This window comes from Plodia interpunctella, chromosome Z (genome assembly GCF_027563975.2).
Source record: "Plodia interpunctella isolate USDA-ARS_2022_Savannah chromosome Z, ilPloInte3.2, whole genome shotgun sequence".
NCBI classification, from domain to species: Eukaryota; Metazoa; Arthropoda; class Insecta; order Lepidoptera; family Pyralidae; genus Plodia; species Plodia interpunctella.
Genome location: NC_071324.2, coordinates 8,642,099 through 8,654,925, shown reverse-complemented (window position 1 = coordinate 8,654,925; position 12,827 = coordinate 8,642,099). Strand labels below are relative to the sequence as shown.

General features: G+C 31.9%; 1 protein-coding gene across 3 annotated transcripts in view; it reads right to left on the bottom strand.

The window, feature by feature from the left end:
- Positions 1-6,044: 6,044 nt before the first annotated feature.
- LOC128682763 (glutamate receptor 1-like) overlaps positions 6,045-12,827 on the bottom strand; it is a 68,751-nt gene continuing 61,968 nt past the window's right edge. Inside the window, exons 17-19 of one of the 3 annotated variants that reach the window (XM_053767582.2) lie at positions 11,805-12,071; positions 11,205-11,277; positions 6,045-9,366 (exon numbers count right to left, since the gene is read on the bottom strand). In XM_053767582.2, coding sequence (XP_053623557.1) covers positions 11,218-11,277; positions 11,805-12,071 — 327 coding nt within the window. In that variant the 3' untranslated portion in view covers positions 6,045-9,366; positions 11,205-11,217. The remainder of the gene's footprint in view (positions 9,367-11,204; positions 11,278-11,804; positions 12,072-12,827) is intronic. The other 2 variants (XM_053767583.2, XM_053767581.2) reach the window with 2 other exon arrangements.

Sequence of the window (12,827 nt, the reverse complement as noted above, 5' to 3'; positions counted from 1 at the left end):
ATTTCCAATGAGATTAAAAAATAAATAAATAAATATATTAGGACAAATCACACAGATTGAGCTAGCCCCAAAGTAAGTTCGAGACTTGTGTTAGGGATACTAACTCAACGATACTATATTTTGTAACAAATACATATATTGATAAACATCCAAGACCCGGGCCAATCGGAAAAAGATCATTTTCCATCATGACCCGACCGGGGATCGAACCCGGGACCTCTCGGTTCAGTGGCAAGAATCTTACCAATGCGCCACCGAGGTCGTCATCATCAAAAAATATATAATTACCTCTATTTGAGTGTTTCCCGATTGCTTCACTAGATATAGAAGACAGAAGGAATATGATTGTCATTAAGTATTACTAGGGACTAATAAAACCCAAAATTATTTGAAAATAATATTTTAAATTGTGTGTACTTATCATTACTGCGCCCCAGGGCTTCGCTCCCGTGTTCTGAACAAAAAGTTGATACTATATGACTCATTCCACGTTATATTCTACCAGTATACCAAATTTCATAACAATCGGTCCAATAAATTTTGCGTGAAAGAATACCACAATAACAAAGATAAATAAAAGTCACCAACTTTATTTATATGTCAGAAATTGAACTGATTGATTGCCTTTGTGGTAAATTTCAATAAAAAAAATTGAAGCCGATAAATTCAATTCTGTCAGAGGAATACGTGCAAAATGGAAAATTGAATTGCAGACATTTTTGTAACAGGTTTGGCGGCGGAAAATAGCGCGCGTATGGCGGAAAAATGCAATAACCTTATTGAGTCAAAGAGTAAACCTTATTAAGTTTAAAAATAAAAAGCGTAGTTTCAGAAATGGAAATGTTATTTTTAAACGGTTTTTTGAGTAAAATATTAAAATATTCCGGGATAACATGGAGCGGTGTCATTTTAGGTCGAAACCACGGTTTTGATTCCCTTCGTGAAATCGCAAAATATGCGACTTCTACGTAGTCATATATATTTTAACCGCTTCATTTTTCCCGTTTCATAACCAAAGGAAATACCGTATTTGATATTAATTCCAACTTGTTCTGTTTGAACGCGTTCCTGGGGAAAAGGGTCTTGACAGCCGGCAGACGTACCTACTGTGAATTGATCCAATAAAGGTTCCAACTTATATTGAACCCTGAAAACTACCTTATATACTTTTCCAGCATTGTCTATAGATACTGTCGTTGTATCAAATCCATTAAATTTTACGTGATTAAAAATTATTTAACGTACTACTTGCATCCAGATTTTCGATTCTGTCGGAATTTCAGGATAAAAAGTATTAAGTAAGAGTAAAGTATACCCTATTTATTCTTTCAGGTTAAATTATATTATATTAGTAAGAGTAAAGTATTTATTCTATTTATTCTTTCAGGTTAAATTCTACCCGTGTACAAAAACCATCTCAATAAGTCCAACAGATTTCGCGTGAAAGAGTAACAAAGGTACACATATCCTCACAAACTTTTGCATTTATAATATTAATATAGGTTTTTGTGGAATTGGTACCTTATAAGTACCTAAGTACCATTCCTCTAGAGTATATAATGAAAAGAAAGGAAGGAGATCGCATAACTAGTTTCTGGTTTGTATTGGTTTGTTTGTATTGCTAATGACCTACTCTAGAACTAACTGAAAAGTTCCTCCAGGAATTAATGAGGAGAATTTAACGTTACTAGTTACACCAGCGGTACCTAATGATGTTATTTTAACTGGTGCCTAATAACATTCTGAAAATTTTTGTATCGGTATTAATTTACATACTTTCACTCTCTCTTTATTTAAATTATTCCTACTTATATATCTAATTATATCTCCTTAAAAGAAAGATTTGGCTATGTCACCTCTCTTTAGAAACGTGGTTGTTGTCCTTGAGCTGTCAAGATTTCTTTATTTATGGATGGCAAATATAACATAAGTCGTTCTAATTGGTCGTTACCGTCTTTTCAATTGTACTTATCATGTTTTCATTTTTATTATTCAAGCACTCAAAAGTGCCTACCTATTTAATTAGTCACGTACACAAAATAAATCCCTATTTATTCTGTTCTTTGTATGTTCCTTTCTGAAGCACTGCAAACGAAGTTGGTAATAAATTAATTAGAATATGAATCCAGTCATAAAGTCCTATCGTGAAAGCCGATAATTAGGTAAATATTATTTTGAATTGATACAACACAATAACGATACATTGATACGCCAAACCTCACCAAAAGCACGTCTTGTCAACAAGCCGCATATATTCGCGCCATTTTATGGTAAATTTATAACCAAACACGTTAATACCGATCTTGAATTGTAAAAGACTTTATTAGGTAAAATTTCCATGTAATAAAAGTACGTACCTACTTATAATTAGAGAATTCATGTAAATGATTTTAAGATTATTTAATACTAGTTTTTGATTTTAGTGAATTTCATAGTAAAATCTCGGTCATTCTTTTATCGCGTATTTTGTAAGACTAGTAAACATAAAATATTAGAATTCATATTTGTTCTCATCTTTAGTTTAATTTGTTTTCCTGTTTTCCGCTACGTGTCTCGTCCCGCAAAATGTCCAATCTTTCTTCCCTTCATGTAGGGATGCCGTACCGTTTCCTAACATTTTCCGATCACGTTTTTCGCAATGTGTCCTGCCCCGTTTCCCACTACTTGCCTCGCCCATTTTCCACTACGTTTCTCCGTCCCGCTTTTCACTACAAAAATGATGAAGAGTATGTTTAGCAATTTTCAGCTTTTTATTTTAAAAAGTGTATTAAGTCCCATACAATCTATCACCCCCCTTTTTTAATTACTTGATATTATTATATTGGTCACATTTATGATTTATTAGCTGATGCCTGCGACTTTGTTCACATGGCCGATCATTTTTTGGTAAGGGTCTATATCAGGTATATATGAATTTATTAACCTGATAAATAAATACTTTAAACTAAAGTCAGCATGTTTACTTACGGGTCAGACATTAAATTTTCATAGACACGAAGCATGGAAGTCGTGATTTGGCTACAAACGCTAAAATTTTCGCACATACTAGTAACTTATCTCAGGTCTTTACTTTATAAGTAGTAAAACAGCTGTTGTAATATTAAATTTTAATATATTATAGATGTTTGTTCCGCCCTGTTTTCAATATCAACTGAATATGTATTTATAATTCAATATAAAATCATTGTATCTCTTATTTTTCGAAGCGAAATTGGTCTGGGATACGCAATCGACTATCGTATTTATTCGGTAATATAACAAATTTATGAAATATAGCTTATGAAAATATATTTAACTACTTATAATAACATTAAATATATAAGTTATATTAATATATAATATTAAAGAAAAATATTTAATATATAGATGTTCTTTTTGGTATTTTCTATTTTTGGGTATTAGATGTTCTTTTTGGGATTTTCTATTTTAAATATACTCATTAAGTAAAAATGAAAATGCTGATTGAATCTGATATAGTGGCCTCCGAAAGAAATTCATGCTTTTAACATTTAGAAAAAGTACATTGATTTGTTGTAATGTAAAAGTAAAAGTGGTAGGGATAGCTTATCACTCTTAAGGGATACTTTGATAGCTAATTAAACATAAAAATATAAAGTTATAAAGTTTATGATAAAAACCTACAATTAGTGCAACTTTTCAATCAATAACTCCATCAAAGTTAACCCGGAGTATATTTGTGATAGTTGTAACACTTTTAACTTCTTTTACTAATATTAAATAAGTTTAAAAATGTAAAAGTTTTAATCCAAACTGTAATCACTGTAAAATGAAACTACTAGCGCCATCTTGACGTTCAATGGTGTAGACTTGCAACTTTGATGTCATTAAAAAATTTAACCACAGAGCAAGTTACCATTATGTAGTGAAAATAATTTTCTTTTCTATCAATAGAGGGAGTATTGTGCAACTTTTATATACACAGCGGGTATTTAATAATGAGCTTTGTATCAGCGCTAGGAAAAACCAGTAATGTAATAAGCAACGTAAGAATATTACAAATATTTTACCATCATCTGACTATAATGGCAATCAGTTTGCCGATCTTGGCTGTTTCGGCGTGCATTACTGATTTTTCCTTGCGATAGAGAATTTTTTTCAGCATGAGATACACGTTTATTGGTTTTGTTGGTAGTAATACCGAGCACCATACTTCAAAAATATGTCACTGCTATTCCAACTTTAGCTGTCAGATTAAGTACATATTCTTGCCTTTTAAAATTTTAGTTTTAAAATGTACAAATATTTTTTTTTATTGTACATTGGTTTTAAGGATTAAATAAAACAAGAATCGTATTTTAAATTATGTACTTTATTAATTGTAAGCATAACTTGATTGAATAAAAATGTATTTAAATTTATGAAAAAAATGTAATAAGCATACGGTCAAACACATGTATAATGACGAACGGCATGCACAAATTATTGAGTGGGACAAAATGCTGTGGACTGTAAAATGTTATACGTTATTACATGTGCGAAAAGGATACATTTTCAAGTATTTAGCTATAAACTTATTACCTTACACAAGTACCTACTGTTTAATACTAAACTACTAAATACTACTTTTTATATAAAATCTTTTGATATTCAAATTTTAATAATATATAAATTCAAAATTTTCTACTTCAATAGTACAATGGTGGATAAAAATTGATAACAATTAAATATTAAAGAAAAAAAATTATAAGCCGAAATATCTCAGGTTTGAATCCTACTCGAATTTTACACATGAGTTTGGATAACACAACGTCCACATTATTGGTAGTTTCCATCGACCACTAGTAATGGCGAAGGAAAATGTCACGATTTAAACTACTCTTTAGTTGATTGATGATTCATCTATCACCTAGCTTGCATGTCTTCTCTTTTTCCACAAATGAAATAGAGTAATACTCTTGTTTACTCCACCAACTAATCTGCCAATATTTCCAGGAAAATGGTTGAATATAATTATGAAATTCCTCACTTTATATTGCCTTCAGCCACGTGGAATACGGATTTAAGAATATTGCTAACTAAAAGTAAATCTTTGACCAACATTCATCGTAATAAAAATCTAGCTTCTCTTCTGCTTAAACACCAAAATCTATTCAATCCATTACGTTTAAACTGAATATACATGCACACTTACAATTACATATTATTTGTAAACACTAAACACATTTCAAAAAGGATTACAAACAACAAGCATTATTATATATTTCATACTACGAATATAAATATTATATTATTCTTAGTATTCTTTGGAGTTAATATACAATTGTATAACTTCATAACGAATAATGTATTGCAAATTGTGACGGAAGACATTAAAATTTATCATTTCATTATTATTGGAAGCAACTCACTTAAGCCTATTGTGGAGGTAATTATTGAACTTATCTCTTTCAGTAGAAATAATTTGATTCCACCTTTACCCAGTGCAGTGCAATACGGTGCGATATGACATCAAACTTAGTCATAACACTAGTACTTATATAATGTACGCGGTCGCATCGAAAGCCACTACAGTCGACAGGAACTGTGCTAAGTTTTAAGTGAAGCTAAGATTTGAAATTCTATCACTTGGTTGATCGAAATAGCACAGCATATCAGAGTACTAGACGTGCTCGGCCCTTGCAGACCTCTGCAAGTGAATTAACGAGTAATTAACGGCACTAATGAATACTAGACAAGAGGTTACCTGAAAAGTACCATAAATTAGAGACGTTTCAAGGATGAACTATTAGTAAATATAAAAACGGTTTTATCGATGAATCTCGGTTTACCTTATTTCTCATGGCACTAATGAATACTTGATACTTGACGCGAAGTCTTGGAAGACGGTAATATGAACGTATCGAAGATGAACTTGAATAACGGCTTTATAGATAAATTTCGGTTTTCTACATTTTGTCTATGATAGTAAATGAAAATAAATATTATCGAATAGTGCAATTAAATATTGGCGATTGGGAATGGTTCTATTTTTATCATTTAACTATCTTTGTTACTATGTTTGTTGTTCAGCATTTTACAGCCTTGATAATTGTATCAAGGCTGTAAAATGCTGAACGATATTAGTAGGTGGCTAGTTTTGCATTGGCAAAACTAGCTATTTTAATTTCATTACAGCCCCATAATGTTGATTAGGTGTTTCGTCTCTCAACTATTTCCGTCCCATGGAAGCAAACTCCTACTTAGAAAATTAATTAATACTTGGTATCAATGCATAATGGTCTCAAATGCATTTTTAAAGAGCCGAGAAAGATCGAGGGACGAAACGCCTAGATACTTTTCTTACTGGATTCCCATAAGGGAAGGTATTAGCGACGAGAGCTTTTTTCTTATGTATAATTTTTCTACAGTATTAAATTGGCTATTATAAATAAAATACATTGTCATACAATTGGCATTTATGTCGATATAAATGTTACACTTATATTTAATTATTGTGTATGTTTAAGTTATTGTAAAGTTAGTGCAAATTATAAAGTTAAAAATCTTAATCTGACTTTTAAAAGTCTACTAGACCAAAGCATCTATATTGTATAAACTACTGAACGTAATGATAAACTCTAGAACACTTATATAATCTACTTATTTTACTAAACTATTGTATAAAGTGCACTAATTTCTACTAAGTTTATTCGTGCAATGTTTATTTTAATATTATGTATATTATTCATTTATTATAACTAACCCTCTTAATCATAAAAATGTAAATGATACTATAAACTAAAGCATTTTTCTTTACTACCGTTCTTTATATTATTTGACATTGACAGAACGAGATGAAAAATACTTTAGCTTAAAATATACTTTAATTAAAAATGAATAAATATTTATTTATGTTGAATGCATAGAGTATACATTCGACATCGAAAAATTATATATCATTATATAAATTACTACACATGGCAATTGTATTAATAATAACGGTACATTTTCTTACAATCGATGTTAATCATTAAAACAACTACCTAGCCTAAGTGTTTAAGTAAAAAAATCAGTTATAAATTATTTTTAAAGAGGGTGTCACACACATCTTAGATAATTTTAAAAGATAATTCCTAAAATTCCAGAAGTTAAATGCATCATTGCTTGATATAATGAATGATAAACATTGCGCAATACAATGTTATATAAAAATGCAAGGTCATTTAATAGCTAAATAAAAATTTATTATGTAGATATGGTAAAATATAATACTAAAGTTTCTACAATTTTTAAGGGAAATTGGGGATCACTATCTGTTTAATAATATAGTCTCAAATATTGTATTTTAAGTGCATATTCAATTCCTGTTTTATTATAATACCTAGCATAATTATTCTACGCGGCGTAATTATATTATCAATATGAAATGTCGTGTCATATTCGCTTGCGGTTCCCAGAATTATCAATATTCATCAGGCAGTCAGTGTTATCACTCCATTACTCGCTAATTAAATTTGGAGCTACGAATAATAATACTGTTCGTAGATTCGGAGTTTATTTCAGTTTGGAGAATAATTTCCTGACTTATGCTTATTTCGAGAAAGAAATAATAGATTTTCATTGACAACTAATAGTTCTCATTAAAATTAAACTTATTTCAACTTACGATTCAAGTAGGGATAGATCGTATTTACCTAAAGCCCCTAACGTTATGATGAATTTTGAACATTTTGCGTATTGGACATTTTGGGAATACGAATCTGGATTTTAATCAGAAATCTAGCTATGTCTACTGAGTAAAAGGAGTAATATTTGTGACAAGTTAATGTTAAATTTAACTACATTAACGTTATTTAGATTACGCATTAAAATATATTTTAATGCGTAATACTTTATACCTACTTTATTTAGATTATGCATTAAAATATAATCATATTTTAATGCGTAATCTAAATAAAGTATCTAATCAGACAATAGAACAAAACTTATCTTTAAAACAAAAAAATTAAATAAATTATTGCTAAAAAAATTTAACCTAAACTTATATAAATAATCCTATATTGTTATAATTACAAAAAGAAAATCAAAAATTCAATTTTTTTTAACGAATGATGGGCATAAACAGATTAGAAAAATGTTTCAGATTATAAGTACCTAATCTTTCCAAATACACCCGTATGTTTTTGTGTCTGAAAAACTAGCTGGAAGGAAATTAATTCTGTTACGTGCCAACGCTAAGTTTAAATAAAAAATATATACGAGCGCAAAGACAAAGAGAGTGACTTTTTAAATAGCAGCTAATTTTTTGTAGAAAATATAAATAACATTAGTTATTTATAGAAATTTACATCTAAATACGACAAATATATTTTTGCCCTCTCATCCCAAGTTGGAGTACCTAACAACATCAACTAGGTAGCTGACCGAACTTTGTACGGACACATTTCTCATGTTCGTTTTGTTCATTCTTCGTTCCAAATGTTTTTTCGATAAATGTAATTTATTTCCAAACACTACATTTATTGAAAAGGGAACATTTACTATGTGTCCGAAAAACTAAAGAAGATAAGAGCATATTGATAAAATTTGGCTGTTCTTTAAGAGACCAGCCTATAATGTGCATCAGTCGTGTGTCAGTTGAATTGATAAGTAACAATACCTGAACTGGGAGTGACTGAAAGCTCCAAGTCAAGAAAAATACCATTAAAAAAATTGCTAATCGAAGATATTGATGACCAGTTCAAGAAATTATTATAAAATTACGAAATTATTATTATAAAATTAAGAAATTATTATAAAAGTTATTATAAAATTACGAGGTACTCGATTCAATGTGTGATAAAATTTTGTATCTATATGACATTGCTACATTGCGTCGTGTCGCGTATTTCTGCAGTGTCTGTCGCTCACCTATAAAATCAGTTAAGCTACAAATTACATATAAAAACGTCGTAAAAACTGCAATACGGCCAACTTTGCAGTGTGGTTGGTATGATTGCGATCGCAGACATGTGTCGAGATAGATTACGCGTTGTCGCCAAACTGTACGGATATCAAGCGCGCCGTTTTTTTAATGCTTACTACGACGTCAACTCCTCGTGCGCGCGGAACCTAATAAAAGTATAGTTTTACAGTCCAATATAGCATAATTTGCGTGTTTCAATTATTCGTATGACATTCGAATATCACGGTTATCTACTAGACGGAAAATGTGCAGAGCATCTATCTCAAACATGTCTGGGACTGCGACTATACAATACTAATAAAATAAAATTAAAGTTGATAAAGATCAACGTTGTTCGGCTTGGGCTTGGATATAGACGACCGGCGCACTTTGGCGCCGCCGCCCTTCTCCGAAGATCAGACGTGAGTGTAACTCGCATGGACTGCCTCCTCTTGGGAGACCTGCGTGGCGGCGGTGAAGTACTGAAACATAATATATACTGTGTTAATACACGAGGATGCAGTAACAATAGTAAATCCGTAGCTGTTTATTTTTTATAATATATTTGATTGTAAAGGGTCACTTATTTCACCAATTTCAATGTCGTATTTGTAGGTATCTAATTACGCACTAATGGAGCATTACGTGTGTGCGTTATTGTAAATCGTAAGTACAAGTTTTTATAATAAAGTAAAACGCACGGTTTATCAATGCTCCATCTAAAACGAATGATATTTTGTCAACATTTTATGAATAAAATTATCTTTAGGAGATAAAACTTTTTACAACTGCTTTAACAAGTGATTAAAGATTTAGTCGTATTCCGAGTTTTATTTAATCAAGTTTCCCGCCCGTTTTATCTACTTTCTATTCTATCTCAACTGAGTTTTACTTTATGCCAATCTTGAAACAAGGCATACACAGAAAACCTACCTCTGTCTCATAGACAGAGTTAGGTTTTTTCGACTCTGATACGGTTGTGATGCCTGACTGGATATTTGGAATGCCAGTTTTGCCTATAAGTTGCCAAGGCTACCACACGCCACCGAAAACTTACCTACTAGCTTTTACCTGAAGCTTCAACTACGAGAATAAACTACGAAAGAAGTGGGTACTTCTTTTCGAAATTAATAGTAAGGAAATATTCCTTTTCGATGGGTTGTACCGTTAACTTCTACGTTAAATTTAACGTCCTCAGTAAAACTAGCGCAATTTTGTCTAAACTTCATAGGTGCGCTATATTCGCTTTTGAATTTATAATTTTAGTCGCGTAAATATGAGTGGAATGGTGGAATAAATAAATATTAATTTCAGAAGAAATATTGTGTAGAATTGTATATCAAGATCAAGGTTACATAAAAATGATGTCATCAATAGTCAGTAATTCAACGAGTAAACACAGGAAGAAAAGACTACCTTTATTTTTAATGATACTATTAGGTGACGTACATGTATGTGAATGGTCTGACTAATGGTACCTATTTCTTACATAAAAGGAGAATTTCATCACAAATAACGGTTCAGAGACGATCACGATAATTCATTAAATGTGCAGAATCGGGTATAGGATCTGATCTGGACATGAGACATTGACAAGCATGCATGTGCTCAGTTGGTTGGTTCTTTATCGAAATTAATAATTATAGTGTTATAAAGCTGTAATTAATACTAGCTACGCCCAGCGGTTTTACCCTCGTAAGCATTTAAAAATATACTTACGTTTTTACCCCCAGTAGCGCCATCTACTTAGAAAGTGCCATTGAATGTCAGACTTTTTGAACAAATCCTACGGGAATCGCATAGGTACTTTAGGAATAAAAAGTCCCCCGATATCAGATTCCATAAAAATTGGCCCAGCCGTTTGAAGAAGTAACTGACAGCCCATCGCCTATATATTAAGAGGAACTAACTGGCTAACTCAATCAATGTGATTTGTCCTTATATGTTTATACTTATCATTTGTTTATTTTCACCTTTATTTTCACTTATTTGATTTTTTTCTGTCTGCGGATAAAGAGAAACAGCTGGTACATGCAATGTTTTTCTTTCGTTTACAGATAAGCAAGGAAGAAGAAATCTAACGTATCAAAATGAATTGATGATTCGAATGGGCTTATTAAATGTTTCTTTTCTCAATCTATATTCTAGATTATGCCAAAATATAATAGTCTCACACTTTTCGGGATTTTGGACTACAACCAATTGGGCACACGTGACAAGTATTTACAGTTTCTCGTGTCCAACAACTAAATAACGCACAACTGGTGCAAATATTGAGTCATGCTATGATTCCAATCAATACAATTTCCTTACAACTTACGTACTAATTAAGTTTAATATATCTTGCGTCGACTTTGTCCCAAATCGTCTCTTCCTACGAGGAACTCATTGTACTATAATCAAAAGTAAATTATTATAATATAATGTGCCTATCCTGAACTTTTTCTACAAACATGAAAATGTACGTCAAATAAATATGAAACAGAAAAATAATTCCGATATTTTTTTAAAAATATTAGCCGTTATAGAATAACAAAAAAAAATCATAATGAAACTTATGATTTTCTTTATATGACTAATTACTATTTGATATTAAGACGCTATCTATCCACACATTAGGACCATCACATTTTATTACTGAAAAATAAAAATACATATAACTTAACAAATTATGTCCTACTATATAAAGGATTGTACAAGAAAGTATTATAGTTTTCTATAGTATAATATAATCCATACATCCATACATGAACAATTCGCCTATAGTGGCGCTAGTGTGCTAAATATGCGCTTAACTAATTATATGGACACAAAATATCCATTCCTTTCTCCTCCTCACCTTTTTGTGATTTGTTTAGTTTGTTTATTATCCCCCAAAAGGATTAAGCAATATGCAGATAGAAAACAGTACAATACTAACCCCGAAAGCGGCCCCATTCCATCCAAGCCGATCATGTGTGTCTCTCTGCGGCGTATGCTGCGGCGGCGTCTTGCGGTCAGTCCGCGAGGCCATGCGAGCTTTGGCCCGCAAGGCCGCGCGCAACGGTACATTTGCCCGCGCGGCCTCGGCGCGCCCGTGCTGACAGAACTCCAGCAGCGCCACACTCAGCGCCAGCGCAAGCCCACCAACCAGCACGTAGAATATCCCGGACACCTGGCTCAATGTCATCTCTGTGATTGTGAACTCCTGGAATTTATGTTGGTTTTATTTTAAAAATTGTAAGAATATGAAATAGTATGTCATCAGTACTGAATTAGTCCTAAAACCTACAACACTTATTTTTCTTCATAGTCGTATCCTAATGGCTGAGGGTCGTGGTCATTACGTGGAATGAAATAAACACAACAAACCCTCATGGCATTATTAATGTAGTGTGGTTTGCCATTGTCTTCTCCATTTTACACACAAGTTTATAATATAATTAACTAGTGTGTAGGTTTCCTCACGATGTTTTCTTTCACCGGAAGCAAGTGGTGGTTGATGAAAACTTTATACATGAGTCAGATTGGTATACAAAGTCATGTGGCACGAGTAGGATTCGAACCTGGGAACTTTCGATCCACAGGCGGGCGTCTTAACCATTACACCACCACGAACTATCAAAAGATACAACTATATACCAAGACAGAATATTTACGCACTGGAATAATCTGGATAGGCCTTTGTTATGAATGAATAATGAGTATAGGCTTTATGCCCACCCATTCGAAGCACAGAGGAGGTCGAAATAATACATTTCTGGTCACCCTTCTAATGACGTTATGAAAGTGACTAACAAATAATATGCCTTCAACCATGGACGTATAAATAGAAATAATTGAGAAGAAGAAATTGGCAAACATGAATTTAAGTAGGTTCCAATGCAAATACCTATACTTTATAAATAATATTTTTAAAAATATGTAACTAAAGAGTCGTGAAAAAAATAAAAATAAATATTTC